Raw genomic sequence first — 14,341 nt, forward strand, 5'->3', positions numbered from 1 at the left:
ATTCCATTCCAATTCAGTTCTATCATTAATATTAATTAAAGTCTTAAGATCTTTAACATTTCTTTTCAATTAAATATCATACTTCCTTGAAGACACGTATATATCTCCATAATTAATTTTTCCCTTATTTCTCTTCACATATGTTTTATAAATCACTAAGTATTCATTTTATTACATTTATTTATTGACAAACATTCCACTAAATTACAATAACTATTTTATCAAGCATTTTAACCATACATTGTTTCATATTTTCTGAAATTATTTCTATTTCTAATATAATCATACTATCTTATGTACCTTTGCAGAATCCCTTTTTCAATTAGATTTTCACCCATTATCTCTAAATAGGCCCTGTTTCTCTGTATTTTGTTTCTGTCCTTTATGACTTCCTTCCCTTTCTTTCTTCCCTCTCTTCTTCTCCCTCCCCTTTTTACCCCCTTGTCTCTCTATTTATAATTCTCTCTTCTGCATTTCCCTCTTCTGTTGCTTTCTGGTTTTATACTTATTTTTCAATCTATTCTTTTTTGGGGGTTATTTTTCCCAGTCTTATACTTTCCGTTCTCTTTCCCCCTTTTCCTTTTTTCCCCCACCTAAGATTACTTCTTCATTAAAGATGGCTTCTTCTTTGTCCCAATCTTCTTGTTCTGCAGGCGTTTCTTGTTGTTTCTTATAGTTCCAAATCTCCATTTCTAAGAACTGAAATACGAAGTCAAAAGAACCTCTCCCTTCCTGTGCATCTTCTTTGTACTTTTTAAGTTCCATTTTCAGTTCTTCTAAGAGTGGAGCCATTTTGGACACTTTTAAACAAACACCCAATTGATTTTAGCCATTCAAATGCAGTAACCAAGAATCCAGAGATCACCAAGTAATCCAAATACTCCCGAACTGTTTCTTCTTATTTCTTTTTTCACTTTCTCTTCCTGGGGTTTTACTATTTTGTTGCCATGTTTCAGTTAAGATGTACCTTTTAGAAGTCTTGTTGAGATTTTACTGTAAGTTCTTTTTAATTCCAGGCAGTCTCCTCCCTTCCAGATCCTGCCCTTTTCTTCTTTTTCTCTCCTTTCCTGTTTTCAAAAGCTTTTAAATATCCAGAAGTATTTATTATACCTTTGACTTTTTATTTTCACCATTAAATGCCTATTAATGTCAAAGTGGTTTTTTTTCCAATTTCTTGCTTAAGTCTCTTAGCTGTCAGTATAGGAAAAGGAAAAGGAGAAAAAACAAACAAATCCTTTCCCTTTTCTCTCTCCTTCGCTGCTTAAAAATCTTCTTTGGGAACAGTGTTATTTTTTTTTATAGTTTAAATTCGAGGGTACCTTATTTGTTGCTTTTGTTGTTTGACCCAGTCAATCAAAACTTTCTCTTCTTATCCTTCTCCTGCACATTCTTTTCCGGTCAAGTTCTTTGTGGTGGCCATTTCTGACCACCGCTACAACCGCCTTCAGGAAAGGGAGTAATGGCCAGCTGGGGAGGAGAGATGTGGCTCTCCTCAGCCCTGCAGGCAGTCTCCTCCTTCCTCACCACCTCTACGGGGTGGCTTAGCCTTGAAACCAACCGGCTCGGGGCGCTCTAGCTGTGAGCATGGATCAAAACTGCGCAGAGTCACGGTTTCAGTCTGTTGCCGAAGAAGCTCAAACCGGAAGTCTCATTTGTATATAGTTTTTGAAGCTTTAAACCTATGGACCTTGATTATGCTGTTGAACTAGCTATAAGCAAGTACATTATATCATGCCTGAACTGTATCTAGGTTAAAACTCTTCTTCCCAAGCTAAACTATTACTGGATAGTGATTATTGCTCTAAGTAAATTTACAGACACATAATCAGGGAATGAGTTGCATTTACTCTGTTCTATTTTACAACTGCTGTTTCTTCTCTACAGGATCATTTTTGGTCCAAGCTTCTTATTCTAAACTATTTTAGGTTCCAGAGAGTCAACCTACCACCTTATTCACACATTTTTTTTCTGAAAGGTCCTTCTATAATCCTTCCAGATGCTTCTTCCCATTAGTTCTTAATCTCCTTCCCCCCTCCCCCCCCCAATGTTATAAAACAATAAGATGGAACAAAAGACCCCTAACTTTGGACAGTAATCCCAAGACTTCTCTATCTGGAAGCAACTCATATCTTCTAGAACCACTTACAATTTACTAGTTCTCTATTTTTTTTAAAGTCCAATTCTGTACGATGCCCTCTTGATAATAGAGGGGCTTTTCTTTCTTCCTGCAGAAAGTGGAATACTTGTATGTTCTCTTAACAAAGTTTACATTTAAAGATGTTTGCTAAAATTTCAATATTTCATAACTTAGAAAATGTCTGGCAAATTAAAAGAAGCCAACAGTCTACTAGATCTACCTACAGTCTATTAGATCTGTTTTGCTGGGATAGTCCTTGGGGAACCTTAAAGTTGGTCCTAATACCGCAGAATGGAGATTTATATTATGTGTTATAGAGAGCCAGCAAGTCTAAGAAAGATGTTTTTCACAATGTATTTAGAGCATATTTTGAATGAACAAATATCTAATCTCAACATCTGTTTAAAACAGGTTTTGCTTGATAATGAAGATAATTGAAGCATTATGCATGTATTTATGCAGAAATGAGTGAGAAATACTTTAGTTTGCCTATGTATCAAGGCAAGTACAAACATGTCAAGATGGCTCTCCTTAATGTATGGAATTTTGGCATGTAAGACCAGTGTGTGTACAGATATTAGAATGAGTTTAAGTATATTGTTGCTGTAATGCTATATATTTTGCTAGACAAATGATATTTAAAATATTGTAATAACTGCACTTCTGCTTAGAAGATAAACAAAATTTATATTTATTTATCTTTTAGTTCTGATGTGAGTCACAACCAGATGATTCAAGAACCATAGAACTAATTCTAAACTGATAGAACTAAAAATATAGAATTAATGGAATTAATAACATAACCTAATTCTAAATGTGTCATGCAGAGGAGTCAAAATGCATACGTGGATATAGATGAAGCTATGGAATTATTGTCTGACATCTAGGCTATTTACAATCCACCACATGGTTCAGTCTGTCTCTCCATAATGCTCAACAATTGCATGAACCTGATGGAAGAGGCTATATTGACTGAATGGAGTATCATCCATATGCTGATAATATCTCATCCAATTTCAGAAACCATGAACTTCGTCTAAGTCAATTGTAGGGTGAATGAGAAATAATAAGTTAAAGTTATCTAGATTTCAGGATAAAAGTGCTACTAGTAATGAAAAATCTGGGTTTGAATATTAGAACTCAGCCTGTTTGGGATAGACTGCATTCTTCTTGAGAGTACAGGGTCGTAATGTGACTGTGACCCTCAGTTATCACTGTATTGGCAGGTGCCAGTTTTGACAAGGAATAATTTTGCAACATGTGCTTCATTCCTTTCTTGATTCGATAGTGTTGATCCATGGCATAATATCATCCAGTCTTGATTACTGTAATATCTTCTACATGGGAATATCCTTGAAAACTATCTAGAAGTTGGAACAGGTGCAAAGCTAGATTGCTAACAAGTATAACTATATAGAGATCATAAGATGCTTGTATTAAAAGATCTATGCTGGTTGCCAACTGCTTATCAAGCACAATTTAAACCTAAATGGCTTAGTGATCTGGTTATCTAAGAGACTGATTCTCCTGTTACAAAATTATCCAGTTGTTAAGACTGGCAAGAGATGCTATCTTAAAAGTGTTCTTGCTGTCAGAGGCTCATCTTTCTGGCTCAGGCAGAGGGATTGGGCTCGGTTAGGAGCCAGGGATTCTCAGGGAGATTCAGAAAACAGAAATGCAGAGAATGTAATGAGCTTTGTTGAACCTCACCTCAACAAACAGTTCAAGAGAGTGTGAAAAAAAGAAGGTCAAGGCACACAGAAGGAGGTGTGAAAAATGAGGATGAAGGGTTTGAAGTAGGCAGTCATCTCCTTCAGACTATCAAAGCCTGTTTATAGCTATATTATGGTTGTCTAGAAAGCTACTGTAATTTTTCCAGATGTCACCTTGATTTATGAATTAAACATTCCATGATGTAATTATTAAAGTTCCATTACTTTAATAGTTTAAATTTAATAGAAGTTTAAATTATGGTACTCCTACTTTACTATTTATCTATCTAGTTCTTATTTACCTGGCTACAAGAAATAATGCACTAAAATTATTTGATCTAGTAATGATAATGACAATGAAACTAAAAATTAAATTGTCCAAAAATAGGGGGTGGAGAATCTTTTGACAAGTAAGGATAGCATAACATTGGGAGAAGTGAGCTGAGGTCTCCAAAGTGGTAGTTGCCTCACCACACACTTGATCAGGTGGGACTTTGGGGGATTCTGAGTTTATTCAGGACTTATCCCGGTTGCTATGCATTTTCTTCTTCCAAGTGGGGGAACTTGTAGAAAAGCTACATTTGAAGAATTAAGAATAGGGACAGAAAATATGGAATATCTGGACACAACTGCATTCTAGGGCAAAGAATTTTACCTTTCACAATTTGTCAAGGTTGTAAAAAGCAGCATGGCTTTGATCACAGATTAGAGTTGTCACCAAGTTTTCGGCTCTGCTCTGAGAAAAGATAGTTTGAAGGACAGCAATGAAAAGATTGAAACTTGATGCTTGGGAGAACATGTGGGCATCTGTTTACAGAGAAATATATTGCCTAAATTGCATAGTGTTATGCAAAAGGGACAACAGGGATCAAGCAAAAAATGAATGCGGTCTGGGAGTCCACATAGTGGATAAAGCAGTAGTGAAACAAAAGTTGAGAATTTGAAGTGACTCAAGAAAAGGAATATAGTTGAAAGATGGAGAAATGAAACAGAAGGTGCCAAAAAGATAGTTTGAGAGATTTTATAGTAAGGCATTCGCTTTTAAACACTTTTAGCAGCTGCTAAATTTAATTGCATTAGACTCTTCAAAGTATTGCTTTTCAGACATATTGAACTAAAATTCCATGAACTCCTAAGTGAAAGGTTTTTAGCTTTTGGCTGTAATATCTAGGAATCCTTCAGTTGTCAAAAGGTTGGGGAAGTTATACTATACTCACAAAAATCTAAGCAAAATATATTTATATATGAATTCAAGCTGTTTTCCGATAGCCCAATTTAATAACCCAAATATTAAATCTTTCATTAAAAGGAGTCTTGTTCCCCTGTAGGGATCTACAATTTAATACACGAATAAATAATAAAATGCAATTCAATCTACACAAAGGTATATTCTCTGTAAAGCCTTTAATGAGAGCAGCAAATTTGTTCTTACAGTAACAGATACATATGCAGCATTATTAAAAGATTGCTGTACAGAGAAGAAAACTAAAAACAGAACCATTGTTTGAAATAGCCTTATTTTAAGGTATTATACCAAAACTGAGTACAAAAAAGAACAATCACTTCAAGAAACAAATAATTCTAATACTATAAATTTAATCTTATTTCATATATTTTCTAAATACATCCAATTTTATCCAAAGATTTTGTTGACAGCAGGATCCTGAAATATCCCTTGTCAGAAAATTACCAAAAAGCACGGTGCAGGGGGAATGTGTAAAGATCGTCTTTTCCCTGCTCAACCAATAGAAAAAAAAAAGATCAAAGTCTCCTGGTGATAAAAAGGAATCTTTCCTCTTGTGGGTGTTTTCTGCAAGATCCAATCCAGAGTACGTTGCTGTAATTTTAAAATCTTTATATGTACAGATGCATTTGTGATACTAAAATGCATTGAGCAACATCTTCATTTCATCAACAACTTCCAAAGAACTTCCCAAAACTCCAAGAAGCTACATTCTTTATTAATTCCCAGGACAGTAATTACTTTTCAGTCAGAATGCTGACTTAATGTAGTTTTCTTACAGTAAGAATAATACATTTAAAATATTTTAGAAGTAAAAATCCTTGGTTGGCGTTTGAACAAAATCTTTACACAGCTCGGCACAAGAAAGTGCTAAATTCACTCTTAAAGCAAACATCAAGTATGTCTGTATGTGATATTTTTCAAAATTAGGACTCTGTATTAAAATCAGGACTCTGTATTAAAACTTTTGCCGAAGTTTTAAATAAAAAACACTGTATTAATTCACTATTTAAACATTTAAAAAGTGTTTAAAATTTATAAATTGTCAGAGATGAGTTACTATGTGCATTCATATAAATAACGCTTAGCTTATTTTCCAACAAAAATATTCTGATTATCAGCCATATTTTACCAATAACAACAAAACATTCTGGAATTTTGCATTCTTGGATGATTTAAACAAAAGCATTTGTAAAAAAAAACAAAAAACAAATTGTACCCTATAGAAAAGTTGTGCCACAATAAACTGGCTAAGTCTTTAAGGGGTAATAAGCCTTTATTTTCATGTAAATTATTTTACATGGTTCTAATTTACATGTTATCTGTATGGTAATAACCTAATCACTTCCTCAGAATAAAAAACCATTCTTACATGTTAACTAAATATATCATTTCATATTATATTATTTTTTAAAAACCAATAAGAAGAAAAAAAACTTTTAACAGAACAGAGAAGAAAGCCTGGGAGGCATTTATTGTAATCACACTTTTGTAATCAAATTTGATCCATTAAAAAGTGTTGTTATTTTTTTGGATGTAAAGAGCAACTTCAGGAAGATATCCATTAGAGATAAATGATTATAAAAACACTTCCAACTATCTTTTCACGATTACACCTCATGTCCATTTAAAATTAAATAGTAACATATAGTTTAAGCCCAAAATAATTGCTTTAGAAGGGACAGAAAGTTGGCATAATTCAGGTTGCTACTTTCCATAAAACAATATCCCTACTGTCTCTATGAGCTTCAAAAAGCCACATCAAATAGCTTAGCTTCTGCTTTTCACAGAAACAAGATGAAAGGCAATGAAGGACATGTGCAATTTGCCATGGGTCAGCTGCAATCACAACTGGCCTTCAATAGTTTTCTTTCTTATACCTAATGCTGTATTTTTGGACGGGGATGGAGACTTTGGTGGTCTCCCGATGTTGTTGGATTAAACCTAGTGGTGTGCAAAAAATCTGAATTTTGTAACAGTGGTGACCTTACCAGACATCTTCTAAGCAACAGTGCCAGTCCTAGTAATGTTGCAAGAATTATTTCAAGGTCAAAGTAACTGTTTTAATTCGGGATATTTTGCAGACATCTCATTAATATCCTCCCAGGAGCTCAGCCATCATGGTGAGAGGTAAGGGATTATAAAAGGACTTCAACTACAGGTTCTGCAATCTGGCATTTTGAAATTAGAAAGAGATAGCAACATCCCTTATTCATTGCTTTTTCTGAATGGAATTCAAACTCAAAACTGAGAGACAGGAAATCAAAGGGAATGTATTTAGACAAGATAGGTAGCTTGGGGAATATACATGTGGTCTCACCCTCCTCCAAACTGTTAAGTTAAATTTTTTTGCAAGTTATGTATTCATTAAATACTTTTTTTATTTTTATATGTAAAATGTATAACCTGTCTTTCTGATATATATGCCTTTAATAGATAAAAAAGCAGGAAGGAATAGAGTAAGACACATAGATCTTACTTAAACCTCTTTGATAAAGATATGAACGCAACCTTCTCGGACTTCAGTTTCCAATTATAGTGCAATACTCTTACAAAAATACACAATAGAAAATATGGACTAGTAGCAATTACAAAAGCAGGTATTCAGGCATGTACACACCTTTAAAGATAGTAAATCTTAATATTTCTTTCCATTTAGAATAAATTTACTATTTTGGAACAACAGCAGCACATAGCAATTTAACCAAGTAGATTCACTTAACATATGGTTTAGTGCTGTGTTATATATTATAAAAATATTTTTTCAAAGTTTAAGCTCAATCTCTTTACAAAACTATTAAATATTTCAAAACATTGGCTTCCAATCTCCAGGTTTTCTGTAAAATATACATTTGTTTCCCCCCGAATCTTCTATTCAAGATAAACTCTTTGTAATTATAACATTATAACAGGATACAATATTATAATAAAAATTGTCTGCTTCTCAATGTGGAAAAAACGTGACTCAAATGTCTGATTAATTGTTAATTTTTTTTAAAAAAAGTAGAAAACCAAATAGCCAAAAACATTATATAAAAATCTCTCTTCTTTTCATCTGATTTGCACATCCTTCATATACCTGGTCTGCAATTTGTTTCCTAATCATTCTGTTGTCATCAATGGACGCTCCTATAGATAGTGATTTCAGTTACCCATTATGACTTTGATCAATCAAATTCCCATATACAGGTTGTCCTCAATTTACAATCACAACTGGGACCAAAATTTCTTTTGTTCAACAAAATGGTTCTTAAGTGAGTTGTGCCTGATTTTATGACCTTTCTTGCCATGGCTATTAAGTGAATCATTGCAGTTAAGTGAATCATACAGTCAGTAAGTGAATCTCACCTCCCTTATTGATTTTGCTTGACAGAAACTGACTGGGAAGATTGCAAATGGAGAGATCACAAGATCACTACATCATAGGATATTGCAATCATTGTAAACACATACCAGTTGCCAAGCATCCAAATTTTAATCACATGACCCTGGGGATGTTGTGATAGTAATAAGTGCAAGGACTGGTCATAAGTCACTTCTTTCAGTGCCACTGTGACTTCAAACAATTGCTAACCAAATGCTTGGACTTTGAGAATTATCTGTAGAGCTCTTTAGTGTGACAGAAACTAGGTGTAGACTAGGTTACGAAACTTAATCATATCTTTATCACTTGCAACAATCTCTAATAATAAGGACAGCATCTGTCAGTTCTGAAACACATTTTGATCAATCTGCCAAAAGCACAACTAAAAACCAATTTCACATTAAGTGTTCTCAGACTATTCTATGCAAACCAGAATCTCGAAAAACTACATTCCAAGACAACATATTGCTCTCCGCATCCCATCAAATAGGGGGTACATGCAATGTATTGACATACGCAGTGTGGATGGTATCAATACCATCTATATGCAAGAGAGATATAGCTGTTTGGAGGCATCTTAAGATTTGAAGAAATGTACATTTTTAAAAAGAGTTTAGGAGCATTCTCAAGTCCCTAAAAGGTCATTGCACATTCATGGAGAACCAGAATTGGAGCCAGAGAAAGAGAAATGGGCCATACTTGAAAAGAGCATGGTTAACCAGTACTTGGAATAAGAACACCGCACTCTGCAATGATTTTTACAGGTATTATTTGCATTCTAAGTACCTGACATTGAATAAAATATTGGAGGAAGCCCTTTTAAAATTATGATATTAAAATTCCAGGCATTCAAGTATTGCTTCATACATGAAGAGTAGAAATAAAGTCCTTTTACTGATGTGCTTCATTCCCCCCCCCCCAAAAAAAAAAAAAAAAAAAAATCACTTGAACTTTAGATTAAATCTAGAGCCACAGTGGTGCAGTGGTTAGAATGCAGTACTGCAGGCTACTTCTGGTGCCTGCAGGCTGCCTGCAATTTGGCAGTTTGAATCTCACCAGGCTCAAAGTTGACTCAGCCTTGCACCTTTCTGAGGTTGGTAAATGAGGACCCAGATTGTTGAGGGCAATATGCTGACTCTGTAAACCGCTTAGAGAGGGCTGTAAAAGGACTGTGAAGCGGTATATAAGTCTAAGTTGTAGTGTTAGTCCATGGTCAAGATGCACAGAGAAGAAGTAATATAGACAGGAGGGGGGGAAAAACCCACACTGGCAGAGCTATGATTCTTCTTTCTGCTGTAGTTCTCATCATTGAAGAGATCAGCTTCTTTTCTATACCAAACCATGTCATTTTAGTAGAGAAACAGCAAATGAAACAAGTTGTATCCATGGCTGTAAGCCCACCAGTCATGCAAGATTTTTAAATTCACCAAATAAAAGAGACCATTTTAACAAAAACAAAAAAAGCACATGAACATATTACTTAATAAGGATGCGGGAATGGAATCTGTACCTATGCGCAAATGGCAATGCATTCTGGGTTGCTTCAGCCCTTGGTTCTGAATTTTGTGTCACTTCTGGAATTGTCCTTTCATCATCTGTCCCATTAATGCTCTCCGGTGTAAGAGGAGATTGAATATCACCCGCAGATTCCTTTAAAAAAAATGGAATGGTTACAAAATTAATTTTTTTACAATATACTTCCAATATGTAAAATAAAATGCTACAGTTATCCAATATATTGTAGGTCTTAGAAAATATCGGAGTTCAGAATCCTACTGAACCTTTAAAGCAGAAAACAAAAGGAAGCTAGAGATCTGCAACCAGTGTGTACATCAAATCATCTCCCATCTATTGTTGTGATCAACTAACTATGTCAGAAGATGTTCTGCTTCATGTAGCAGTATCTGAGGATCATAGCAATTCTGGCAGTGTTGTGATGTTGTTTCTATATGTATTGTGATGTTGCGGATTTTTATATTTCCAAAAGGGCAGAATTTGTGGCACAGCACAAATTCCTCATTCTGAGGGCCTAAGACTTTGAAGGTGCCACTGTTTTTTCTAGGTATTCATTTCTGCCCCAATTTATGACAACAATAGCAAAATCTCACAATGTTGAAAAAAAGGCAGAGTCTACCTGCATTCATGTTCAAATGAATTACGGAATGTGGAATTATCTTTTTTTTTAAAAAAAGATCCCAACTGAAACTCAGAGATGAGTGAATCCATTCAGTTTCACTTTCAGCTAAGGTGTCCAAGAGTAGGAGCTGCCTCAGGCTTTTCCTTTTCCAGAATTTTTCATTTGCTTCTTTCCATGTGGCACATTCAAAATAATTCTAGATCAGGGGTGTCAAATTCAAGGCCCAGGGGCTGGATCCGGCTCACAGGGTGCTTAGATCTGGCCCATGGGGTGGATGGAAACAGCGAAGGACTAGCCCGCAGTGCCTCTGCCAGTGAAAATGGAGTCGGGAGCCCATTTTCTCTGGCAGAAAACTTGGGCTACTAGAAGCACCCCTAATGCAAGTGATGTTGAGCTGGCCATGCCCACTCCCCCCCCAAGGTCAAAACACAATCCTGATGCGGCCCTCAATGAAATAGCATTTGACACCCCCGTTTTAGATGGATAGATTGTTACATCCTCATGTATTGGGCTAGAGCAGTGTTTCTCAACCTTGACCGCTTGAAAATGGGGGGACTTCAACTCCCAGAATTCCCACACCTAGGCAATTCTGGGAATTGAAGTGCTCCATCTTCAAGTGGCCAAGGTTGAGAAACATTGGGGTAGAGGTTATACTGACTTTCTACTTTTCTTCCTATTTAGAGCTGCACAGTGGTCTTCATATTGGAATCCAAAATGGTACTGTCCTCTGAAGTGTGCAGATATAGCATAGAACTTATTTTCATTTTTAAAGCAGTTGGATGGATGCTCACATGGTGATCACATGGCAGACAGAAAGGAAAACTGCAATACTGCGAGAAAAGTTGCAAGATGGAACTTACATTTGCGTCCTCCAATATTTGGAAACATCTTTTTGAATTCAATCTGAAGAAGCAGATTTTTAGTGGACAGCCCTGAAGGATCTCTTAAACTTAATTTAAAATTAATTAATTAAAATATAAATAAATTTATATTTCAATTTAATGGCGTTATCATCTAACTTTGTGTTAGAGCAGGGGTATCAAACCTGATTTCATTGAGGGCTGCATCAGGCATGTGTTTGACCTGGGAGGGCTGGAGGGGCCATGGCCATGGTGGGTGTGGCAACTCAATGTCACTCGTGTCGGGGCACCTATGGTGGTCAAGTGCTAAAGCAGGACTTCGCTGAGACCCTTCCTCACCCTCATTATAATTTCCTTCCTTCCTCTCTCCCCTCCCCTTCTCTTCATTCTCCTTTCTTCTTCCTTCCCCTTTCCTCATTTTTCCTACCTTGCTCTCTTTCCACCAAGTGCACACTCACCAAACCGGTTGTTACACCAGTTGAATTGCACCACTGAGTGTAATGAAATTAAAAAAACAATGCTTGATAACCCCTTCTACAGTAAGTGCAAGATGGTTTTAGATAAATAAATAAAAAGAACCATTACAATCAATTGGCTTGCTGTGTTCTTCTCAGTCAGGTCATTTTTAGATCTTTAACAAAAGGAATAGCCTGAGGCATTTGCTACCCTTTAAAGCTCAGGGCACTTACAGTTTACATATTGCCTAGACTACTGTATTAATTTACCCACCCTTGGGGTTATGGTTCTTAGTAAGAAAGTGATTACTCAAGCAAATATCTCAATAAAGTGATTAGTGTGGCTATACAAAATCTCTCTTCCACAAAGCATTAAAGCAGTCACAGCTTTCTCTCAGGCTAAACGTGCTCAGCCATTTTGCAGGAGATCCTAACAAAAAGGTTGCCTCAGCATGTAGATATAAGTATAGAGAACCAGGGACAGCTTTCAAAGCAGCTGCATGAGGTGTGCAAACAAAGTAGCTCCTTCAATGCAAGGGCTTTATTTCCAATAACCTGCTTTGCAAAGCACCCTCATTCAAACACTTTGCAATCCCGGTGATTAGTTCTCACTTTTTATTAAATAGAAGGAACCAAATTCAGCTCCACTTAACAGTATATGGAAGTGGTTGCCTTCTTTCATGATATTTTTTCCGCAAGTTCCCAATCTAGCCAACAGCCATAAGATTGATCTGTCTTGGCTTTTCAAGATAGGCAAAGGATATTGAAATGTGAATATCAATTTGCACGTGGTCCAAGCAAGATCCACAGGAAGAATGGGACAGCAATCAAAGGTAAGAGGAAACAAGGATACTGAAATGGAAGAATCCCAAGAGAAGGAAGAAGAAGCTGCTAGCTTACAAGGTCATAAGGAAGACAAAAACAGATGAAGAAGGTAAGCCATTATAATTTGAACATCTGAACAAGAGGTAGTGAGGCAGGAAGGAACCATTTGTAAACAGCACAGGAGGATGTCAAAATCAAGAAGATGGCAGGTGCAGAAACACAATATAATCACCACATATTTTGTATTATTATTATTATTGGTTTATTTAAATTTATTGGCCACCCAACTCCAGTGGATTCTGAGCAGCATACAAAACTGGGGGTGGGGTGGGGGGACCAAACAGCAAGATGCATTAAATTAATATGTTATACATTAATAGCATGCACACACAAATGGAATTGTCAAGTGTCTGTCTTCTAGCAAATTTCCCCCACCCCATGCATACACACAATGGGCACCATATGGAAGCAAACTAAGAAAAGAAAGCCTTGCACCCAGGGGTGGGATTGAAATTTTATAACAACCAGTTCTGTGGGCGTGGCTTAGTTGGTGGGCGTTGCTTGGTAGCCATGTGATTGGCTGGCCATGTCCAACTGAACATCACTCACATCGAGGCATGGTTCTCCTTGACTGGCCTCTCGTGACTGTGGGGATGTTGCAACAGTCGTTAAGTGTGAAAACGGTCATAAGTCACTTTTTTCACTGCCATTGTAACTTTGAATGGTCACTCCACACAAGCAAAGTACCAGCAAAGGAGGGGAAAAAAATCTCCAGAGAAGTTCCAGAGACAGGAAGTCTACTCCTGCCAAGAATGTAATAAGGGTTAACGGAGAGGCAGTTTCTGTAAGCAACACCAGAATGTTTCCTTCCTGCCTTCCTTACAGGATTAAGCCAGTAATTTCTTCTAACATCCAGTTCTCTGAACTGCTTAGAATGTTAACCAGTTCTAGTGAATAGGTGCGAATCTGTAGAATCCCACCCCTGCTTGCACCCATACTGGATATATATACCCAAGCTGAAGCAAATATTTTGCTTCTTGCATTCTATATTCACTCAAGGATCCTTCTAATCTCCATAAAGTTTAGAAGGAATGGCTTACTCCAATGTATAAATTGCTTCAACTTTTGCAGAGTGAAAAGCTATAATCTCTTTATCAGACCTACAGTACCTGGAGCAGCAGGCATAGGACTGAAGCAGCCTCCATGAAACTATGCAGATGAATGTCCCAAAACTGATATTTAATGGGTAAATCAAAACTATGGAACATTTCAAATAAATTATACTCATTTTTAATCAAAAACAAGGACAAACATACCTGTGATGGTGTACTTGTTAATTCCATCTTTTCTTGGGATTTTTCTTTTGCTAATCGTGCAGCTTCTTTAAATTCCTGAAATTTTTCTGCAAACTGAAAACAAAGGTTGGATAGTTACATTTTATTTATTTAACAAATTTATAACATACAGCACAGGCTCTCCACAAAATCATCCCACAAAATTAGCAAAAATATGTAAAAAGTCAGTAATGATGATAACCAATATAATAAAACCATTGGCTGGAGGTATATCAACACATAATTACTATTTGGGAAGAAGACTTATACTGTA

General features: G+C 36.1%; 1 protein-coding gene across 2 annotated transcripts in view; it reads right to left on the reverse strand.

The window, feature by feature from the left end:
- HOMER1 (homer scaffold protein 1) overlaps window positions 1-14,341 on the reverse strand; it is a 61,436-nt gene that overhangs the window by 19,993 nt on the left and 27,102 nt on the right. For both annotated transcript variants that reach the window (XM_026717687.2, XM_087927191.1), the window contains 2 exons: window positions 14,050-14,142; window positions 9,967-10,106 (listed from right to left, as the gene is read on the reverse strand). In XM_026717687.2, coding sequence (XP_026573472.1) covers window positions 9,967-10,106; window positions 14,050-14,142 — 233 coding nt within the window. The remainder of the gene's footprint in view (window positions 1-9,966; window positions 10,107-14,049; window positions 14,143-14,341) is intronic.

This window comes from Pseudonaja textilis, chromosome 2, assembly GCF_049901715.1.
Source record: "Pseudonaja textilis isolate UNSWEBS1 chromosome 2, rPseTex1.2, whole genome shotgun sequence".
Classification (NCBI taxonomy): Eukaryota; Metazoa; Chordata; class Lepidosauria; order Squamata; family Elapidae; genus Pseudonaja; species Pseudonaja textilis.